This window comes from Fusarium odoratissimum, assembly GCF_000260195.1.
Source record: "Fusarium odoratissimum NRRL 54006 unplaced genomic scaffold supercont1.9, whole genome shotgun sequence".
In the NCBI taxonomy this organism is placed as follows: domain Eukaryota; kingdom Fungi; phylum Ascomycota; class Sordariomycetes; order Hypocreales; family Nectriaceae; genus Fusarium; species Fusarium odoratissimum.
The window spans coordinates 1,415,937-1,436,174 of NW_022158695.1; the positions used below are offsets into that span (position 1 = coordinate 1,415,937).

At 47.1% G+C, this 20,238-nt stretch overlaps 9 protein-coding genes across 11 annotated transcripts; 4 read left to right on the forward strand and 5 right to left on the reverse strand.

Annotated features, from left to right (window-relative positions):
• Positions 1-478: 478 nt before the first annotated feature.
• On the forward strand, positions 479-736 carry FOIG_06899 (uncharacterized protein; the record flags this gene model as incomplete). The annotated part of the gene is made up of 1 exon (XM_031206136.1): positions 479-736. One exon carries the CDS (start codon positions 479-481, stop codon positions 734-736), a length of 258 nt encoding a protein of 85 aa, XP_031064860.1.
• Positions 737-1,155: 419 nt separating this feature from the next.
• FOIG_06900 (uncharacterized protein) lies at positions 1,156-2,417 on the reverse strand. Of its 2 annotated transcripts, none has more exons than XM_031206137.1 (3): positions 2,079-2,417; positions 1,648-2,023; positions 1,156-1,593 (listed from the first exon to the last, which is right to left on the reverse strand). In XM_031206137.1, exons 1-3 carry the CDS (start codon positions 2,278-2,280, stop codon positions 1,251-1,253), a joined length of 921 nt encoding a protein of 306 aa, XP_031064861.1. In that variant the 5' UTR covers positions 2,281-2,417; the 3' UTR covers positions 1,156-1,250. The 2 variants fall into 2 exon arrangements, with proteins under 2 accessions (XP_031064861.1, XP_031064862.1); XM_031206138.1 differs by having other exon boundaries at positions 1,175-1,593; positions 2,099-2,417.
• Positions 2,418-3,879: 1,462 nt separating this feature from the next.
• FOIG_06901 (uncharacterized protein) lies at positions 3,880-5,452 on the forward strand (the record flags this gene model as incomplete). Its single annotated transcript, XM_031206139.1, has 2 exons — positions 3,880-4,309; positions 4,365-5,452. The coding sequence occupies 2 exons, from the start codon at positions 3,880-3,882 to the stop codon at positions 5,450-5,452; spliced, it is 1,518 nt and encodes a 505-aa protein (XP_031064863.1).
• Positions 5,453-5,970: 518 nt separating this feature from the next.
• FOIG_06902 (uncharacterized protein) lies at positions 5,971-7,596 on the forward strand (the record flags this gene model as incomplete). The annotated part of the gene is made up of 2 exons (XM_031206140.1): positions 5,971-6,663; positions 6,710-7,596. The coding sequence occupies exons 1-2, from the start codon at positions 6,072-6,074 to the stop codon at positions 7,594-7,596; spliced, it is 1,479 nt and encodes a 492-aa protein (XP_031064864.1). The 5' UTR covers positions 5,971-6,071.
• A 927-nt stretch (positions 7,597-8,523) lies between these two features.
• FOIG_06903 (uncharacterized protein) lies at positions 8,524-10,013 on the reverse strand. Its single transcript, XM_031206141.1, has 3 exons — positions 9,619-10,013; positions 9,204-9,568; positions 8,524-9,155 (listed from the first exon to the last, which is right to left on the reverse strand). The coding sequence occupies exons 1-3, from the start codon at positions 9,992-9,994 to the stop codon at positions 8,715-8,717; spliced, it is 1,182 nt and encodes a 393-aa protein (XP_031064865.1). The 5' UTR covers positions 9,995-10,013; the 3' UTR covers positions 8,524-8,714.
• Positions 10,014-11,314: 1,301 nt separating this feature from the next.
• Positions 11,315-11,615, reverse strand: FOIG_06904 (uncharacterized protein; the record flags this gene model as incomplete). The annotated part of the gene is made up of 2 exons (XM_031206142.1): positions 11,315-11,541; positions 11,594-11,615. 2 exons carry the CDS (start codon positions 11,613-11,615, stop codon positions 11,315-11,317), a joined length of 249 nt encoding a protein of 82 aa, XP_031064866.1.
• Positions 11,616-13,244: 1,629 nt separating this feature from the next.
• FOIG_06905 (uncharacterized protein) lies at positions 13,245-15,732 on the forward strand. 2 transcript variants are annotated; one of them, XM_031206143.1, is made up of 3 exons: positions 13,245-13,697; positions 13,745-15,227; positions 15,283-15,732. In XM_031206143.1, exons 1-3 carry the CDS (start codon positions 13,285-13,287, stop codon positions 15,682-15,684), a joined length of 2,298 nt encoding a protein of 765 aa, XP_031064867.1. In that variant the 5' UTR covers positions 13,245-13,284; the 3' UTR covers positions 15,685-15,732. The 2 variants fall into 2 exon arrangements, with proteins under 2 accessions (XP_031064867.1, XP_031064868.1); XM_031206144.1 differs by having other exon boundaries at positions 13,745-15,732.
• FOIG_06906 (uncharacterized protein) lies at positions 15,615-17,574 on the reverse strand. The gene is made up of 3 exons (XM_031206145.1): positions 16,383-17,574; positions 16,084-16,331; positions 15,615-16,038 (listed from the first exon to the last, which is right to left on the reverse strand). The coding sequence occupies exons 1-3, from the start codon at positions 17,486-17,488 to the stop codon at positions 15,743-15,745; spliced, it is 1,650 nt and encodes a 549-aa protein (XP_031064869.1). The 5' UTR covers positions 17,489-17,574; the 3' UTR covers positions 15,615-15,742.
• A 404-nt stretch (positions 17,575-17,978) lies between these two features.
• Positions 17,979-20,074, reverse strand: FOIG_06907 (uncharacterized protein). Its single transcript, XM_031206146.1, has 2 exons — positions 19,806-20,074; positions 17,979-19,756 (listed from the first exon to the last, which is right to left on the reverse strand). The coding sequence occupies exons 1-2, from the start codon at positions 19,840-19,842 to the stop codon at positions 18,075-18,077; spliced, it is 1,719 nt and encodes a 572-aa protein (XP_031064870.1). The 5' UTR covers positions 19,843-20,074; the 3' UTR covers positions 17,979-18,074.
• Positions 20,075-20,238: the final 164 nt, after the last annotated feature.

The window sequence follows — 20,238 nt, forward strand, 5'->3', positions numbered from 1 at the left end:
AGGTGAGCCCCATGTGTTGAGACGCCTGATTCACAGACCTACAGTCATGTTAACAGGTATCCGGTAAAGAATCCAAGAAGTTTAAACCGTACATCGTGCAACACGAGCAGTAATACCATAGCCAGAACATATTCCTCCTCAGTGGGTGTTAGTCGTGAGGTGTCTTCTTTGTGCAACAGAGAAGCAAGAGATCGTATCGCTGATAGTCTATACCCAAGAGATACCGTGACTAGTCTCTGACTGTTCGCATGTCCAGTGTTATGCATATGACATGCCGATAATCCGAGTAGCGCATGCAGAATGCCTTGATGCTGGTAGGCAAGGGGCAGAACATAATCTCTGAACGGGTTGTCTAATCCCGGTACATGGATTATGAAATGCTCGCTTAGCGTTTGGTCAACTGAGATGTCTGTTACTGAGTGCGCATTCCGGTGTTTCAGATGTCTTACAGTAGTCAATAATATGTCGATTTGTCGCAATGTCGTTGTGCAGGTCATTGTGTGCGGATGGTGAGACAGTAAAGGACACAACGTCTGGCGACAGTGATAGAGTCGCTGATGTTTGGGGCGACGCCAAGGTCAAGGCTGACGTTTCAAGGACAGGGTATTCAGGCGAAAGTGAAGCCGACAGTCTTGCAGCAACGGGATCAGATGGCATTGACAATTCTGGAGGTGACTGGCTTAAGATCACAGGCTGTGAAGGCGAGGCATCGAGGCTATCTGCTGTGACTTCCTGAGAGCTGGATTGACTGTGAGTTACCGTCAATGTCTCTTGAAATTGAAAACGCGGAGGATATCCTTCGCAATGAAGGCCTTTGGTGCGGCATCTATCGCAAATGGGACGTTTCCGATCGCATTTTCGACACTTTTTGCGGCATGTCCCACAAGCCGGGTCTAAAGAAAAGCTCAGTAATTTTGGTCAAGAGTATGATTAGAGAGAGAATCAGTGCTCACCTTTGCGACGGGCAGTTGGGCGATTTGAGGATGAATTATCACTACCTGTCATTATTGCTGTGTGTATTGCCAAATTTGGAAGTAAAAGACGATGGTGGAGCGAGAGAAAAGATGGATGAGAAGATACGAGTCGGCCTCGGAGTTGTCGATTTACTAGTGGGGCACGCCTCGCTGTCATCAGAGCCGATTTATGTGGCTAGAACCCGCACTCGGAGAAGTGGGATATCGGCATCCACCTCAGTTTTCAACTACTGAAGTCATACATAGAAGCCATTATTTGTCTTAATATTCAACTTTCTAAAAGTCCGAAGGACTTTTCTCGAGCTCTGGCCGAAGCAGATATATCGGATCTACTTGTTCAACATAACCGCATGCCGGATCGCTCATCGAATAGCCCATGAATGCCTGTATATCCTGGTCAAGCTTCATCGCTGTTTCTCTAGGCACAGCGAGGAATTGATTTTCTTCCTGTCTCAAAAAGCCACGAACAGCAAATGTAGCAAAGACTAAGCGGTGCTGGTCTTTGGTGGAATTGGTACCCCCACCATGATACGCTGAAGCAAGCATGATGAATGCATCGCCTTTGTCCATCTCGGCATAGATGCAGTCTTGAACACGCGGAGGGCCACGTTCTGAACCCCTGTGGTTCATCAGTCACCTTTGATATTTGAAAGATCTGGTAAGCAGTACTAACCATAGATGACTCTCTTGGATAAACTGCGTACCGCCATTCGCCTTCGTGACCTTTGACCCAGCCACAAACAGTCCAACAGCAGATTCACGGTTCACGTCACGCTCATCATCCCATTTTTCGATATTGTTATGGATATTATGACTGATGTAGTCGTCGCGATGAAGTGGCTGCGCTTTGCCTCCAGGTCCAATCCTCATAGCTGTACAAGAATGCAAGTATGGTTTAGAAACCGACTCCTTCCGTTCAGTGCCCCACCAGAACCAACTTCGTGTAGTAAGGAAATGATCGACGACTTGCTGGTAGACTGGGTTCATGACCTGAGATCGCGCGTATGTAGGGCTGAGAGCAAGGAGGCTTGGCGCCCGTTGCGTCTCCTCTTAAGTTGGCAAGTTAGTTCAGTCGTACTAGTAAGTATATTAAAGAGGACTTGCTGGGGAAGAAGCTGCCCGACCATTCGACATCGGAGTCTAAACGTGCTCGACATTCACCATATGCCTTATCAACATCTGCCTCAGATACAAGCCCTTTCACGAAAACACCTCCGTCACGCTTGAGAAGTGCAATGATGTCTTCAATGGGGGCATCTGCAGGGACTCTCTGCACCTCGGGACCATACCTGTCCAAAACAGACATAGTGGATAAGAAATATGTGATGTAAGCAACTCAGTGCTTAAAATACTCGCTAAGGATAACGATTGGGCGGTCTCGCAAGTTGAAGGAAAAGAGAAAGTTCTTGGATCTGGAAGATGATTGTTCGAGAATGAGTAGAACTTTTCGAAGCGGAGTCTCCGACAGGTGGAGGTGCTGGGAGTATTTCCTGTTGAGGTAAGACCGAAAAATACCCCATTCGGAAATAACATGACTAAACATTCAAATCCGACTCCGAGTAATCCTCCAGCTTGAGTACATCTCCGATTTCTCGTTGCATGCCCACCAATGGAGTTTACTACATAGACCTGATGCCTACTACCTCCGGCACATCATAATAGATAGTAAATTTACTATCAGCCAATCATTAGCTATAGATCGTTACATACCATTGCTTTAAAATGACGACACAGAGCTATAGGTTAAGTCCGTGTTAAAGGTCACCATGGATCAATGCCTAGAAAGGCTTTTTTCAATTGGCTTAAACTTATAGATCACACTTTATTGTTCCGTGGTGTAGTAACTAATGCATAGTTGGTATACACAATAGATACTGCGTCCAGGTGGAAACACATAGCTTGTTCAGCTCCCTATATCGGCAATTTGAAGCGGCAATATCATCTCACAGCAGATTAGACATAGACTCGTACGGAAAACATTGGCTTAGTATATCTTCTCAAGAATAGATCTCCTAATTTAAGATTTGCTATAAAGCATAGTTTCTTTTCTGTTTTAGTTACTTTGGGTTAGCAAGGAAAGGTAGGAAAACTTAGGACATCTTTTTTCGATAACAAGACTCCAGCAAGTTTAGTATATCTTAGCGGGCCTTTGGAATGGCTTTTTAGCATTCTGATTTAATGTAAGAGGTTTTCTTCCTATTCGAGGGCTGGTAGTAGTCTTCTAATATCATTGAGCCAACATCTCAAACGACGTTATAACGCCCAATTTGAAGCTATCGCAACGCCACCGCCGATCCCGTGGAAGTCCGAGAAATGCCCACTCTCGATGTTAGGTCTTTCATAGCCTTCCCCTTTGTTTTCCCTGCAATTCTCGCGATTTGTTTCCTCTAATATTACCAACCCGAGACTAAACTACAAATCCGATAAAAGCGAGCATCCTAATCTAGTAACCCTCTCTCCCGGGTCCTTCGCTATCTCCGCTCGCGCTTGATCACCAGCCGCGAAACCTTATTATAAATCACCAACTTCCGCTAGTGGTTGGAGGTCAAAGCGGACTAAACCGATCTTGATGAATATCACCAGAATTAGCAACGGGTATTCAGGAAGCGATGGGCATTTCTGGCGCGAGTGTTGCACTTGTGTAGATCGAGACGGGTAGACAACTTTGCCTCCGTGATAATGCCGGCCGTGGCCTCACTTGTTGTGTTCCGTGGAGTTAGGCCACGGAACACCGAGATTCTTCATGCAGGTAGCCTCAGAATATCTTTTGGCGCACGAACGGGTATGACATCGCCGCGTCGTCATCGACCATAAGAGTCTCTCTCTGTCCTCGTTATTGACTTGAACATCAACCTTCCAACTAATTGCATCTAAGAAATCAACAATTCTCGAACTATTACTCACAATGGTATTTGACTCTACTCTCAACGGTAACACTTCGCGCCGGCTGTTACTCAAAGGCGGCACTGTCCTTATCCACGACGCCAATGACAACGTCCAAGCACTGGGAAGGGACATCCTCATTGAGAAAAACCGGATCTCCAAGATAGCCGAGAATATTAGCGAAGTCACTGGCGCCGAGGTTATCGATTGCGCCGACAAGATCATCTCACCTGGCTTCATTGACACGCATCATCATCTTTGGCAGACCCAGCTCAAGGGACGACATGCTAACGAATTACTCCTCGATTACATGGCGTCTGGCAATCTTCAGTCGTCCAACTATACCGAGGAGGACATCTACTGGGGACAGCTTGGAGGTTCTCTCGAAGCAATCAATGCAGGCACCACCACTGTCGTGGACCATTCTCATGTTAATGTTTTTCCTGGCGCTGGTAAGTCTGACAAACCCCGAAGATCCCTTCATATTTACTAACAGATCGTGCCTAGCTACAACTGCTATCTCAGCGACCGTTACTTCGGGCCTGAGATGCGTCTATGGCTACTGCCCAACGGCTCGCGTCGCATCGTGGTCACCTTTCGCGATGAATCCGGATATGCTTGCACCATGGGTCATGGATGAGCTTCAAGAGCTAGGCAACAAGGCTCCTTTTGGTGACGAGAGGGTCACGATGGGTCTAGCCTTTGATCTCTGGTTTTTAACGGAGCAGGTCATTCAGGACTTGTTCAAGCGTGCCCGCGGAGCCGGTGTCGAGTTGGCAACAACTCATGCTGTTAGCAACCCACAGATGGGATCTTATGATCTCGTTCAGCAGATCAAAGGTCTCGGCTTGTTGGACAATCGCATGCTTTTCAGTCATCTCAACGGATACGCTGCTGAAAGCGTCAAGGACCTCGCTGATGCAGGAGCGCATATCAGCAGCACTCCCTCCACAGAGATGCAGATGGCTCTGGGAGATCCCGTGTGCTTGAACGATGATCTTCCCCGGGCTCAAGCTCAGTCTAGTTTGGGCATCGACTGTCACAGTAATCAGGCATCTAGCATCGTTTACGAGATGAGACTTGGTTTACAGGGCTCAAGAGCCAAGCATAACCAGAAATTGATCGACCAAGACCTGGCCCCTCGAAAGATCTCCAAAACTGTGCAGGATGTATTCAATCTGGGGACAATTCAGGGTGCTAGGGCGATTGGGAGGGAGAGTCAGCTTGGTAGCATTGCTGAAGGCAAACTGGCTGATTTGGTGATTTTTGACGCCAACACCCCCGAACTAGTCTGCGCTGCTGAGCAAGACCCTATCGCAGCCGTTGTTTTGCACAGCAGTATCGGAAACATTGACACAGTCATAGTAGATGGAATTGTTCGAAAGCGTCAAGGCAAGCTAGTTGGTGTAACAGTGGAGGAAAGCATGGTGGACGTTACCAATAAGCGGTCTCTGGAGTGGGCCGATGTTGCCAAAGCGATGAGAAAGTCTCGCGCCGAGATTCTCCAGCGTGAAGCAGAGAAGCAGAACTTGGATGACATCAAGAAGGGAGTGATCAGCAGCTTCAACATTGACTTGTCAAAGCTGAGTGGTTGAATGGTCAGGTTATCCGGACAAAGAGAACACCGTTGAACAGAATAATTTTACATCAATCTATACAACAGAAGCAAGACGTTACTAAGTCGCGATTCGATGTATTGTTGTTGCTTCGTTTCGCATACGCGAAATAGTGTTCGACTGTCTCATCACGCGACTGTTTATTCGTCCTGATTGAAGTAATCAGATCGCCTGCCACTTTCCTGCAGCAGCCAAATTCACTGGGTCAGCCGAACTTTACTATGAAGAAAAATAGGTTCATGTTTTTAGCTGAATAATCGATTCGACTGGCTCTAAAGTTCATTGAATTTAGCGATAATATTTACGAACTCCTTCATGATTAGAATATCCTTCATCCTCGCTATCTGCAAGATGGCTGACGCCACGCACATGATTGGGTTGGCCCGGAAGCTTTTAGTGCCTTCAGCTGAATGCCGGGCCAGCCATTATAAAATCCGGGTAACGCCACTGTCCTCCCACCACTGAATCTGCCTCGCGACATGCCTCGTTTTACTGATCTAATTCCGAGAGCAGCTCAACCACGAGACGCAGTTACCTGTCCAGGACCACCCTTTCAATACTGCAGCACCAAGCGCCCAACCAGTTTGACTGGTTCAGAATGCCGCCGAAATCGTACATAGATTATGTGGTGACCCAGGCTCAGTCAAACCCACGCGTGAGGAGTCTTGAGAGATACATTCGCCGAAAGGCTACTCACTCCAGCAAGATCGCCATTATTGATTACGCCCAAAATGACGCGCTTGGACCTAATAACAAGCCGGCAGTCATGGAAAACTGTGATATTGATGATATCATCAAACAGCCAGCCGCAAACACCATGCGACTGCTTCTCATTGAAGATATCAGTCCTCAAATAATGATAGTCTTAGGTGAAAGATTTGATATCAACCCAATCTTCTTCGCTGAATATGTCAACCCAAACATTACAGACGTCGACAAGGGCCCTCTATCACATTCTCTTGCAACATTACCATCATTTAAGCCTGGTGAAGGATACCTGCATCTTCCATACCAGCAAATCCTGGATCTCAGTAGTGCAAAACTATCTTATCATATGAAAAATGCACTACATACAGCCTCGAATGTTCCTCGAGATGTCGAGAATTTGGCGTTTCTATCGGACCAACAGTTGATTATTGCTCATGCTACTTGTTCCGTCATTATCGAGAAGTTCAAGACTTATTCGATATGTACGCTCAACGAAGGACTGCTTGAGATCATTGCTGATCTTTCTAGGTCTGATCTTAGTAGATTCTCCGGTGACACACGTTGTCAAAACTACTAGAGCTGGAAGACGACGACATTATCCTGCCAGTAGTCTGCAAGCAGTCTTTGAAGAATCTGAGCTTCGTCGCTCCATGACGTCCTATACTCAAGGCCATGCCTACTTGGATGGCACCTCGATGCTGGATAAATTGTTTCATTCCTTCCAGCGGCCAGGGCTGTTTGGAGACTCAGCCGCGGCTTTAGCCATCTCGGACTTTTACCACCATTTTATTCCTATAGTTCTAACCCACTGGAGTTTCGACCTACGTCTTATAGGCCTGCTGTCTAAGGGCTACAAGCTCTCACTAGAGGACACCAAATGTCAAGTGGACAATGATTATCTCCTCAATCTAACCAGTTGGAGACAACAAATCTGGCAAAGACGACGCAGATTGACTGTTCTTTCTGAGTTCGTCAACTTTCGGATTGCGCAAGAGTGCGATACAATGACTTTGCAGTTGCTTCTCAGTGATATTACTGAGTTACAAGATCAACTCCAAGACTGTGCTCAGCTGTTTGAGGATATGGTCGTATTGACAAGGTTGATGATCCAAAATTCGGACTCAAGGAGATCTATCTTTGGCGATGTCAATGTTGTTCACTTAACATACATCGTAATCCTCTTTGCACCGGGGTTCTTTGTTTCTAGCATGTTCAGTATGTCCATGTACAAGTTATCTGACAGCCAGGAACCTTGGATATATATCTCAACAACCCTTCTATTTCTAGTTCCTGCCATTGTGTTGTTGGCTCAGTATCAGGAAGTTGTACAAGCAGTGGAAGACATTTACTGGGAATCGATTCGCGTTTACAAATCTGCGTATTTAAGGTCACTTACTCAGCAGGAAATGGTATAGTGTCGGTATATGACCTGGACTTAGTTAAAAAAGTCCGAGTGGGAACCATTGCGGCTCCGAAAGATCTCTCGTCTTAATATCCGCATTATAGTTCGTCCCGGTAGTCAAGATCTATCAGTGCGATCTTCTATGATGGTTCATGCACGACCCTCACGATATCCGAGATTGCATCTATTAATCCACCGAAACAAGTGCCTTACGAGAACCGTTCCGGCGTACATCGGTGTTACCAGAGTGCTGGTTCTCTCTTGGTGGCATCGGAACCGAGCGGCTCCGGCTATAGTTCCACCGATCGCATTCAACTCTCAAGGGTAACGAACCGACTGCAGTAACCTAGAAGTTTCTTTCTGTAGATCGAGTCAGGGCCGAAGATTCAGTATGTGAGGTGGCTCTGTCGCCTCAACTTTAGTGCATCTAGAACAGCCCGACCTTTGGCAACCCTGGAAATAGATAGGCTCAAACAAGGGGAATAACATGGGTTTGGAACAGTATCCATACATACTTAGCTTTTTCAAGCAAGATTGATTGATGAAAGTTTCTAGAAATCTTTTGAGTTAATGCCTTCCTTGCATTAACGTGTTTCTTACGATGAGATACAGCCGAGAAACGCAACAGGTGAAACTACGTATTTCTCCAGATTTCATTCTGGGGTAACTTTACTTTTTCTGAGTAATCAAAACCCCCCCCCCTCCACGATGTGATAACGCAAGTAATATCTCGCTTCCCCGAACGCCACATTCAATTTTCATCTCGTCTTACCAATAAACCGTCCGTTAATGGGGTAATGAGGCCTTCGTACTAATACCCATGCATCGAGGTCAAACAGCCACAATTCATCGGTCGAGCGGAGCCGCATCTTAGCGCATGATTTACAACAAGGGTTACGACATCCTTCAGTCAAGAGAAAGGGATTTGTTACGAAACCATCTTTCTCATTGTGAAAATTCTATTTTATTTTATGCATTAATATCGTATACGTCTAATTAAGAAAGAATTTAAGAAAGAATTTAAGCGGCGGGTATATGATGTGCCGCTGTGATCTAACCAGGAAGGGTATCCGTAAAGACAATCCAAATCTAAAATGGCAATTCAGAAAAGGCTCATAGAGAAGTATTGAGCTATTCAGCGGGAAATGGAAGTGGTTCTCGCTTCAAATGCCGTGTAGAACTTGACTCGCTCTCAAGATCGTCGTAATCAGTACGATCCCGATTCTCCTTGACGACTTCGATTTGAGTAGTCTTGAAAGTTCTAGAAACCTGAATACCATCTTCCTTCCTTTGAGGCAACTCAATGTTATCGCCGCCGGCTTCAATGAAAGTCTGGTTATTGCCTGGAAAGACGGAGCCCATCTTCTTTCCAGTGGTTGTCTTTCCGCTCTTTTGACCGGAGCGAGATCGCGAGTCGGAGTAGTCGTAGCCGTTGGGGTTGCTGGCCTTGACGACCTTGGTGATGAGCTCGGCCATGTTCATCTCGATGTGGAGCTTGACAAGGTATGTCAGAGGATGGAACTGAAGGTAGACGATATCGTTGGGAAGAGACATCATTGCAATGAGCAGGACCTTATTCTGTTAGTAAAGTTAATTGGAACGCGTAAGATGTTCACTTACATCCATTGTCATCGAGACAGCAATCATGAACAAATTGACACGATATAATCGAGTATACTTGGTGAGACCGTTGGCGATAAGGCGAGATCGAACGAGGTAGATGAAGTAAAAGTTCAAGCCAGCATCGACAATCAAGAAGATGCATTTCTCCACTCTATCCCAGACAGCATTAACAGCAATCCATTTAGAACTGATCTGTAATCGGGCGGGGATCCAGACACAGAAAACACTAATGTTGATGGCGAGCAGAACAAGGAACACTATGAGCTTGAGTTTCCATGCATTATGTCGGTTGACCATGAGGATCGAGATTCGGTTGATGATAATCTGTAGTAGTGATTGGATCTGGATAGCCCAAAGAAGGACTTGGGGTATGTTAGACGAGGAAGCTTCGGATCCGGTGAGGGGGACATACCAATAACGAAGAAGACTGGAAAGCCGGGTGGAATGTATTGTCGCAGATACAACCATGTAATGGCACTCATAATCACACTGCTCGTCCATTCCATCCAAACCAAGATGAGATAAATATTCGTTCTCGTCCCTCTCTTCCATGATTTGATCGTCTGCTTCGCAGCCTTGGTACCCGCAAATATCGACACGCCTAGGGAGAAACCCCAAGCGATACTCGCAATGTTCATATCATTGGTACTGGGCTTATGAAACTCATAGTGATCTGACAACAAAAGACCACCCATCTTAGCGGGTTGGCGAACAAGGAATGTCGATATAAAGAAGAACGAGAATACAGGGACTCCGAGGCCAGATTTTCTTGGTGCATTGAGATGCATATATTTGAGGGAAAAGGTGCAGACGCTAGCTCGACTCAGGGGCCACGAGGAGGCGTTGCATCCGTTAGAGCGTACTTTTGCGTCTGAGCCTGATCCTGGCTCTTGGATATGCGCTTATGCAACGGAATACGGACCGTGGAAGATCTTTTGTGTGGGAGGTTGCAGCCCAGTTGTCCGGATCCCCTGGGCTCATTTCTTTTGGGAGTGTTATGACTGCAAGGTACCCCGCGATGTATGATGTTGGTTACAGACGTGCATGTCCCCGGGTCAATGGAGTTGAATTAGGTTACTTGAAGATTGTCTCATTGTCTATAACTCTACGTCCTAATCAATTGATTTATCGACATCTCGCCCTCATTCCCATCTTTCCCATCTTCTTGAAATGGCGAATTGGGTCATTTATCTGAATCACTAATCAATACCTAGCAGTCATTCCCAATCATCACTATTGGCAGTCTTGCATAGAAGACCCTGGACGAGTATTTGCTTTTGCGGCTCCGCATCTTAGCGTCCATCAACACCCAAAAGCCCGGAACACAAGCCTGAGAGATTAGTTAGCCTTGGTCAACTCACACTAAATAAAAGGGGCTTATCCAGTACCAATTCGAAAAACGTGGTGTTGGGATGATTAGAGACAGGATGAATTGATCCCGGACAGAAGGTAATAGATAGTTCGTGGCTCAAGCCTCATCGCGTGGTGTTGTCAAAATGCCATGTGCTTACCCTGGTCAATGCTGAGGGTTCGGCTCCGCGGTGGATACTGGCCTCAGCCCTGAGAGTGAGACGCGAGTCAATCTATCGAAGCTTATTTTTTTTACATAGTCTGGTCTGTTACAGATGTCGCTCGAGGAAAGAGGAAATATTTGCGATACGAAATGTAGATCGCAATGTTATTTCCTAGTCTGCGGCTCAGATAGAGTGGTCTTGTGTTGGCGTTTTGCGGCTCAGCCAACGTTGTGAATGAAGCCAATCGGGAACATTTGGACAAAACCCGGATGCCATGTCAATTAAAACTTCAAAATCGGTAAGATTATCTGAATCATGAAGTTTTTAACAATGATAGTGCTTCCGTTCAGTGAAGCTTTGGAGTGAGACAATGTGCTTCATCACTATGACGCTATGCATGCTGGCATTATAACCCAATAAGCAAGACATGATGTTTGCGTGTCCCAGCTCCTTCATGTGCATCATTCAAATAATCAAAGTCCTTTCAAGTCACATACATCACGTTCACTTTCACTATAGTAGAGTCGACATGAGAAATCGATGTTAAAGCTTTGTCTTTTACATACTAGATATCGCTGCATAATCCGTAACGCCTTAGTTACCCTTGACACGCTGGTCAGGGCTGCCGTCCTTCTTCAGGCCACCGTGCTCAGTGGGCTTGTAGTCACCACCGCTGCTATCGGAGCTTCCAAGGCCCTCGCCGGAGCCGGAAGTCTTTCCACCCTGCTCGCCGGCCTTGTGGGGGTCAACCTTGCCGTGAGCGAACTCGCCAGTGCCGACACGACCGTCAGGCTGACCGTCCTTGCGGAGGCCGTCGTGCTCTGTATGTTGTTAGAGACTGTTCTATGAGGGAGAGTGGAAGGGAAGATGTACCAGTGGGCTTGTAGTCAGACATGATGAAGTAGTTGATGTTGGTGGTGGTGAAGGTTGGTGAAGTTGTTTGCGATTGTTAATGAGATTGAGTGTTTGATGATGATGAATCGGAAGCACAACTTAGAGATTTGTCCTTCTTTTATAAACATCAATCCTCTCATATTCATCGAGCAAACGCTGAGACATACGAACTCATTGACGTCATGGATCGAATTGATCGAATTGATCGAAGTGTTTGTTCTCTGCTCTTCGCCGTGAGCATATTCGTAGATGTCATTGACTTTGCTTTGTTCAATTCCCAACACAATGTCGCACAAGAAATTCACGGTCAAATATCGGTGATCGCCCAATGCTCACCCCGCATTCAGACTAGATGATGATGCGGTGTAACTAGCAACAATAGCAGCCAAACCCGGGGTATGGGCCAATTTGCAGAGCAATTATCGGTGAGAATGATGGAAATGAATTATCAGCTTGTCATTGATGAGAGAATAGAGTTAGACAGTCTCATTCACGACATTCAGGGAGATGTTTGCATGGATCTACTAGTCCCAAAGCACTGTCATTAGATCTCACAAGCAAACTTATGATGGCATAGACTATTTAGGCTGGAGCTTTCGATTGGCCAGATCGAGTTTCCCCTGAAGTAGCCGCTCACACAGCCCTATCGTTAACCAGATTCTGGCGATCGCCATGCACCATGACACTTGTATGTCCGGCGCATCTCCTCCGGGTGGCTGACGTTCACCATTAGACCGATTAGATTTATGCAAGCACTACAGCACGAGAGTTTATTCACTAGCGACAACGGATCAACTCCGTGCAAGCTGTTTTGAACCATTACTCGTGTGCGCATCGTTAGTTCGACGAGGCGCTCTGATCATGCCATTGTCGTCACGTATTTCTCCATCTACCCGGGACAACGAGATAAGCATGCCAACGCAGGTTTAGGCGAGTTTTGAGAATGATTATTTCTTAATGTTAGTCACTCATTTTTGAGTGGCCTGGTTCCCAGGATAGTGAGATCTACTGCCAGCATAAAACCTGGTGGACCTACCATTCCTCCGACCTCAATTTCGTGACACACGGAACAGAAGGCGGAGCTGCGAATGACGTTAGCCTCGGATTGAGGCATTGCAAAGGTTACTTGCATTTGACGTATTAAAGTTATCTTCCTAGGGCATCGTACCCATTTTTAGAGCCCCTCCCCCCCCAAAAAAAACGATGTTTTATTTTTAAGATTATACATAAGTATACCTTCTTGAGAAACCATAATCATCACCTAGGAATTGTTGCTGTGCTTACTAGGCATTCTTAAATGAACGGCTGTACTACAACATCCAATTAAGTTTATATACTAGACATCTTTCTGTCATCTTTACATAGCTCTCGGTGGTACCAGCGATACTCAATTGTGCGCGAATCTCAGCGATTTCTGACGATGCAAGAATTATGCGAATAACATCATTCAACTTATCGATTATCGTTCGATTACCGTTGAAGCTTGGCATCTTAATGAACCAATGACACAACTGAATAATTGTTAAGCGCCTTCGTAAAATGCATTGAACTCATCAACCAATTGGGCATCCCAGATCAAATGATCCCCGTCAGCTGAAAACCGGTTTCAGTACCCCTCGCTCGAGAATCTCACTGTCGCATGTCAATGATCATGGATATCTCATAGTATCATGGACCCTTTATCGATAGCGACAGGATGCGCCACTCTCATTTCAACCATTGGGTCCCTATCACTGTCCATCAACTCCTTTGTTCGCACTTGTCGCGAAGCCCGGGGTGATCTTGACCGGGTGGCACGTGAGCTGCTCTCTCTACAAACAGTCCTTGAACTCATCCAGGAAGATGTGGCTGATGAGAGCAAGACATTTCCCACGACTCTCGAACAACATGTCTCGGGTATCGTAACCAATTGCAACTCGGTGGTCGTAGAGCTACAAGAGTGTATCACGAAATATGGCGGCGATAACCGACTCAAATCCAAGGCTGGTTGGGCCATCAATGGACAAGGAGATGTCGCAAAACTGCGCTCAAATCTTGAGGCTCATAAGGCAGCATTGGAGTTAGCTCTGGATATGATATCACTGTAAGTACCCACGCGACTACTTGGGACAGGTTCACCAATACATATAGGCACGTTACCAAAGAGATTAAAAACGACACATCAGCGATTCTTAATGAGACGTCAGCGATAAAAGATGACACGGCGCAAATTCTGGAAGAAATACTTCGCCTTCAGCAACGATTACCGAAGCAAGGAGGAAACGACTACATCCTTCAGAACTTTCTTGAGGAGATGACGACATATACTGAGAAGGCCATGGATGGCGCATCTATCGATGGAGGAGATTCTAGCACAAAAGCACCATCTTTTGTTCTTGAGAAAGAGGAAGGGAGCGATAAGCCTTCCGATCCTGCTTATCTTTCGGACTGGGAGCTGGATTCTGCAGCGAGCGATCCAGTGTCATACAAGTTGAAGAAGAAGAGATGGGAAGAGCAAAAGCGCGAGGAAAGGTTGGCTGAAACAAAGCTGAAAGACGTCCAACGTTCGCTCGAGTCTCCACAGCAGCACATCCAACAGCCGATCGCTTTCCACCATTCAGGTCATCGGCAACCTTCCGAGGAAGATGATGAGCTTGTAGTACCGCCCGATGACGCTTACCTTGAGGAATGGGAGAAGTCCTCAGTAGAGAGTGAAACAAAATATTGGGAGAAGAAGGAGAAAGAATGGCAAGCTCACGTAAATCAGGCATATTTGGGCGAAGTCGAGCGTTTAACGACTTCAGCCCAGTCTACATCATCACAGGACGATGCACGAGGAGTCGCTGGAATCCATTATCCAGACCATGCAAGAGTTCATGAGAGGCAGATATTTGAGGACCGATCAACCGAAACCAGTCAAGCCGCCCAGGAACGACAGTTCAAACCGGGTCCTGCAAAATATGACAGTAATGAAAGGTACTCTCACGACTACGAAAATGACGAACCTGAGGTAACGAAAGGTGTCTCAACAAACGCATCGAAGACAGACCGCCTTACCCTTTCCGGATATGACGTATTGTCAGAAATGCCAGACTTCAGCTACTTGGGGGTTGAGACTTTCCACGGCAAATTAGTGATCAACTGGCCCATGCCAACAGCGGTCACAGATCTCTTGTCTGAAGATTACTATATCGAATCCTCCTGCAATAGCTTCACAGCTTTGACGTGTTCAGCACAAGAGTTACCCTCGCAGAAAGACACTCTACGACCGAAGCGATATCTAAAACCTAGAGACATCAAAATTGTCTTCTACATTCCAGTGACGACGATGACTACTTCTTCTGTTTTCAAACGCCAATGGGAGTTTATCACCACTGCAGTTGTTGGATTGACGCAGCGTTTGGAGCTTGGCGACGATGTCCCCCCTCCATGGCATAACATTGTCATTGTCGTTGAGGGACCTCCAAGATGGGATGGAATTCACCCTGAGATCGAGATTATTCTCACAGAGCTGGGTATACTGTACAAGACAGACAACTTGGTTAGTAAAGTGGATGGTGTCTTACTGGATCCGCCTTATCATAAAGATCATTGCAAAGTCTTTGGCAAAATGATCTGTGGGACAATACACGAGGTTCGTTGATTGCTTCAGGAGGAACCACACTCTTCTTGTTCTAACGTCTTGATAGTATACAGTACAACCAACAATCCGCCCCCAACACGCCTATACCAAGAACATCATGGGTACTGAACCGCTCCAAGTAATTGCAGTGGCTCCGCAATGGTCTCAAACGGACTGGGCATCTCATAAACCAGCCCTTCCGTATAACTGGGCAGCAGCTGTTTGTGGGGTATTGAAACCCGAGTTCATCATGTCTTTACCAGAGCATGAGATAAGAGTGATACCGTCACCTGGGGAGTTTCTCAAGGGCGTCTGGATGTGTCAAACACGGTTCAGGACGTCGAAACACGAGCAAGTCAACCAATGCGTCTTGACTTCTCCCGATCAGTTCCAGGCAGATCGTAAGAAGATGATCACGTGCTCAGAAGGAGCTCGAGGGTTTGCTAGAAGGCTCTTTGGAAAGTCTTAGTTAAGTAGTTGCTACGAATATACCATTTGAAGTTATTAAAAATTCTGGACACTCATAATTAATCCTGCTTCCTTCCAACGATACCGCCCTTCTTCAACCCAAGCCATACTACAATGGTGACAGTGCTGCAGCTGGCAAAGATGGCCCAGAATGCAGCCCGATACCCTTTCATCAAAGCCTCTTGGCGTTCCGTGATGTTAGAGTGCTCTGTAACTGAAGCAGCAATTGCGGCGGTAATGGCCAAACCGACTGAGTTGCCAAATTGAGCGACTTCGTTGAAGACACCACCAGCGAGGGACTGCATCTCTGGGGGGTAAGCGTCGGAAATCACGAGGTTTGACACAGTGAATAATACTATTTTACATTAGCTTGACCAGGTCAAAGTGCGGTTTAACCTACCATCCGGATTGACGGGTGAAAGGAACATGGCCCAAAAAGGAGCAAGCCAGTAGTTCTCACCAACGTCAACGGTCGCCATCAGAGGGGCGGCCACCATTGTCACAAGTGCTGAGACAACAGCTAACGTGCGAACCTTAACTTTGGCGATGAGGAAGCCAGTGATGATGTTGACCGCCACACCCATGATGACATGCGGTAGAAATCTGAGGGAGCTTTCTAGAGCCGACAGACCCTCGACCTTTTGGAAACTACGGGGCCAGGGTCAGTAAGTGATCAAATTAGTATCTCAAGGGACTCACTATAGCGTTGTGAAATACTCAATACCATTCAGCGAAGCCCAGCACAAGAAAACAGCAATGCAAACGGATGTGAAAGACCGATTCTTCCAGAGGCTGTTGGGTATTAAGGCTGGCTTTCCGCGTTTGACCTGATAGTCCATCCAAAAGGGAAATGCAGCTAACAGAATAATGGCAACGGTCAACAGTGCAATATTTTGCGGGTCATCCAGCCTTTTATACGACGATGAGATCATGGCAAGGACATAGAGCAGCATGCCGAGCGCAACACTCATAGTGGTAGCTCCAACCCAGTCAATCTCATGCATCAAGCGCGTCGTCCATTTCCGCTCTGATGGAGTATACACAGAGGGAAGCGACCAGATCGCGCCTGTGGATAGACAAAAGTTGATGATTGCGCTCATGTAGTAAGCCCATCTCCAGCCGATCGTATCGGTGAAGATACCTCCAAGAACGAGGCCGAGAGCGTATCCAAGAGGACTGCCCATGCCGTTGATCGCAAACGCGACGTTTCTCCAAGGGCCCTTGGGGAAGGTATTGGCAATTAAGCTGACAGCTGTAGGCAAGCACATCGATATCGAGGCCCCAAGTAGAGTGCGAAAAAGAATGACTTGAATGCCCGTCTGAGCAAGGCCAACAGCCAATGTGAAAGCTACAAAGAGAAAGCTCCCCGTAACCCACATCAACTTGGCTCCGACGACATCCGCGATTGCACCAAAGATGAGTAACAGACATCCAGCTGCGAGCGCGTACACTGCTGCGGGCCAGAGGATGAGGTTCTCAGAGAGTCCAACGTCGTCAGCAATTTTGGGAAGCGCAGCGATGAGAATGCCGGAGCCCATGGTATTGAGAAAGCTGATGCCTGCAAGAGTGACGATGACAATGACACCTCTTGTCTTGGATATCCCCAGACCATTTGAGTCTTGTGCGCTTGAAGCATTTTCCTCTTCGGGAACTGGAGGGTTCAGTTGCGCGTCGCTGTCATTGTTGGTGCTGGCTTGATTGGCTGTTCTTAGCTTCGCTTTCGGATTGAGGGGTTCTAGGGGAATGATGCCGCCGTGAATCGACGCAGCGCCCGTGTCCGTCGTGATATCGAAGCTGCGGTCCATTCTGCGCTGTTGCACTGCGTGTTCGATGATGGTGAAGCGAGTTTGAAGTCGAGATAAGCTCTTTTAAGTATAATTCAAGGTCGCATCAGTTGATGGTAAGCAGCGTCATAGTTCATTTCAAGGGCGCGCTTCAGGCTGACAAATGACATCAGTGTACAAGGTTCAAATAACTCAATTGGATCTGTCGCAGATGTAAGAAAATCGCCAAGCATTCTTTGGCATTGTTATAGCAACGTCATTTATGAGAGCTCGATAACAAGTCATACCCACGCCAACGAACAGCGACGTGATTTGGCGAAACGCATAGTCTAGGCTGTTGGCGTCAGCGCTGAAGCTCAAGTGACCAGCCTCCTCCAGCAATGCGAGAGCAGCTAGAACGCACTGACTAAAAGCCTGCAACTATAGGCCGCCAACGCTAGAGAACGTTAATCACAGTCTTCATGAGCACCTCGATGATCGAGAAAAGAGTCACAGGAAAATACTAAAGAATACTCGTTTTCATTCTGCTATTATGCGATAACTGCCAATGGACAGTAGCGCGAACAATCTCGACCATGGATATATGCTAACGACAAAACAATACACCTTACGCCTTCTTCAGCGCACCAGCAAGTTGCTCAACCTCGACACCGTTAATCTCTTCAGTAGCCTCATGCTTCTCCTTCCACTCCTCAACCAATCCCTTGAAGTCAGCAGGGAGATAAGGCGAGGTGAGTTCTTGGAACCGACTTCCCTTGCGATGTGTCTCGAGTCCCATATCCTTCATAAGCATGTTGCAATAAGGCAGACCCTCGAATACAAGATCAGGAAGATCGGCTCCGTAACCGCAAGGGTATCGCCACTTGCCCCATTGAGTGTGAAGCATAATCTCATCGGTGATCTCCTTGTCGGATGTAGGAATGCGGTCGATCTTGCCGGCGAGGAAAGCAGCGATCCAGTGGCCTTGGATGGTTGCACATGTGGCTGTGCTGACGGTTGAGATCATGCCGGCGAAAGCCAAGTCACGGGTCTTGACCATACCGGAGGGAATCATGAAGCGGTAGTAGCGAAGAGGATTGGCTTCTTTGGGCTTGACATTGAGCTCTGGTTGCTTCTTGAGGCTGGGATACAGAGAGAGGACCTTCTCGTCCGCGGCTTGGGCTAAGGAGCGCCTCTTCTCTGTTGAGTAGGGAAGACCAAGCTCATCCTCCGCAAACTTGATAGTAGACTCCTTCTTCCATCCAGTTGAGCAAATGATAGCGTCGGTGTCAATAACATTGCCAGATGCAAGGACAGCTCGGTTAGGCTCCAGTGACTCGATATCATCGATGTGAACTCTGATCTTACCCTGCTTAACAAGGTCAAACAAAGGGCTATCGTAGTTGAGAATACTAAGTCCACTGCCAATCCAGAAAGCAGAGTGCCAAGGCTTGAGCTTCGCAAGCTCAGGGTGAGAGTCGTATCCGATAGCCCCAGTGACATCGTTACTCAAAGCCTTCCAGAAGTTACTGACGAGGAATCGGCCGACAGAAGTTCCATGGAGGAAGTTTCGTACAGCAGGGAAACCATCTTCCTGACCCCAAGGGCAAGGACTGAACCAGGTCATCCATCGAATGTTGAGCAACTGATCAAGTCGCTTCTTGAGAGGTGTGACGAAAGGAGGAGCGATCCAGACTGGTCCGTTTCCTGTAGGGCGCACAACCAAGTCGACTGTTGCGCCATCTTGAACCAGAGCGTAAGCAACGTCAAAGGCAGACTTGGCACCACCGACGACAATGGCCTTCTTGACGTTCAGGTTAGGAGCTTCTTTGCAGAAGTCCTTAGCGTGGAAGAGAGGAGCGCCAAACTTGTCAGCGTTCTTGTACTGGGGCATATTCGGTGTTGATGTAAGACCAGTAGCCAGCACCAATCTCTCAGTAGTGATACTCTCTGTTCCCTCGGGGGAAGTAACACTAACTCTCCAGCCCGCATCGCCATTTCGCTCTACCAAGTTAACAGAAGTGTTAAACTGGATTCGATCGTGAAAGTCGTAGTGCTTAGCAAAGTCGGTGAGATATCGATGGAGGACAGTTCCGGGAATGTGGCTATTGGGCTTGACGCCGTATGTCTTCTCGACCATGGGAAAGTCGGGGAATTCGTATGTGCCCTTCATATTGTTGGACTTGAGACCGGGATAGAGACGGTTCTTGGACCAAGTGCCACCGCATGACTCGGCGGATTCGAGGATGGCCAGATTGGCGTGGGGGCTGATTTGTCTAATGGCTTTTGCGGCGGCCAGACCGAACCATCCTGACTTGTTAGATGACGATGTCTCTGGGAGCAGAAGGGAGAGGCTTACCAGCGCCTACAACCACGACATCATAGGATCTAGTCATGTTGTCTTGATAAAGATAGAAGAATGAGTGTTGAGAGGTAAAAGGCAAGATCGTGTATCCTCAATTAGTTGAAAGAAGCAAGTATGATGATGCAAACAAGCCAAGGGGGCGAACCATGGGCTTTCTATATCTATCCAACCACAAGCGTCGGGTATCCCCAAACATCAGTTTCACTCCAAAACCTCGTCTAATCTCCAACTGACAACTCAGCTGAACCCCTCAAACAACCAATGCATGTCGGAACGATATCTCGACTGCTGTAGAACTGTCGTAAACAAGGAATGCCGATAACACTAGCTTAGCTACTACCCCAGATTCCACGTTCCGTCACCCCCATTCCGTCCCCACGTATCAGTTGCCTTATCTGGGGTAAATCATCACTACGGAACGACACGA

Bases quoted from the DNA above. Each gene is read 5' to 3' on its own strand.
- FOIG_06907 (XM_031206146.1), bottom strand. From the start codon at position 19,842: ATGACTAGATCCTATGATGTCGTGGTTGTAGGCGCTG. The intron at 19,757-19,805 runs GTAAGCCTCTCC...CTAACAAGTCAG, and splicing joins TGTCGTGGTTGTAGGCGCTG to GATGGTTCGGTCTGGCCGCC.
- FOIG_06905 (XM_031206143.1), top strand. From the start codon at position 13,285: ATGGACCCTTTATCGATAGCGACAGGATGCGCCACTCTCATTTCAACC. The intron at 13,698-13,744 runs GTAAGTACCCAC...CAATACATATAG, and splicing joins GCTCTGGATATGATATCACT to GCACGTTACCAAAGAGATTA. The intron at 15,228-15,282 runs GTTCGTTGATTG...ACGTCTTGATAG, and splicing joins TCTGTGGGACAATACACGAG to TATACAGTACAACCAACAAT.
- FOIG_06903 (XM_031206141.1), bottom strand. From the start codon at position 9,994: ATGCATCTCAATGCACCAAGAAAATCTGGCCTCGGAGTCCCTGTATTC. The intron at 9,569-9,618 runs GTATGTCCCCCT...ACATACCCCAAG, and splicing joins TCCAGTCTTCTTCGTTATTG to TCCTTCTTTGGGCTATCCAG. The intron at 9,156-9,203 runs GTAAGTGAACAT...TAACAGAATAAG, and splicing joins CTGTCTCGATGACAATGGAT to GTCCTGCTCATTGCAATGAT.
- FOIG_06900 (XM_031206137.1), bottom strand. From the start codon at position 2,280: ATGTCTGTTTTGGACAGGTATGGTCCCGAGGTGCAGAGAGTCCCTGCA. The intron at 2,024-2,078 runs GCAAGTCCTCTT...TGCCAACTTAAG, and splicing joins GTCGGGCAGCTTCTTCCCCA to AGGAGACGCAACGGGCGCCA. The intron at 1,594-1,647 runs GTTAGTACTGCT...GATGAACCACAG, and splicing joins ATCCAAGAGAGTCATCTATG to GGGTTCAGAACGTGGCCCTC.
- FOIG_06906 (XM_031206145.1), bottom strand. From the start codon at position 17,488: ATGGACCGCAGCTTCGATATCACGACGGACACGGGCGCTGCGTCGATT. The intron at 16,332-16,382 runs GTGAGTCCCTTG...CTGGCCCCGTAG, and splicing joins GAGTATTTCACAACGCTATA to TTTCCAAAAGGTCGAGGGTC. The intron at 16,039-16,083 runs GTAGGTTAAACC...AATGTAAAATAG, and splicing joins TTCACCCGTCAATCCGGATG to TATTATTCACTGTGTCAAAC.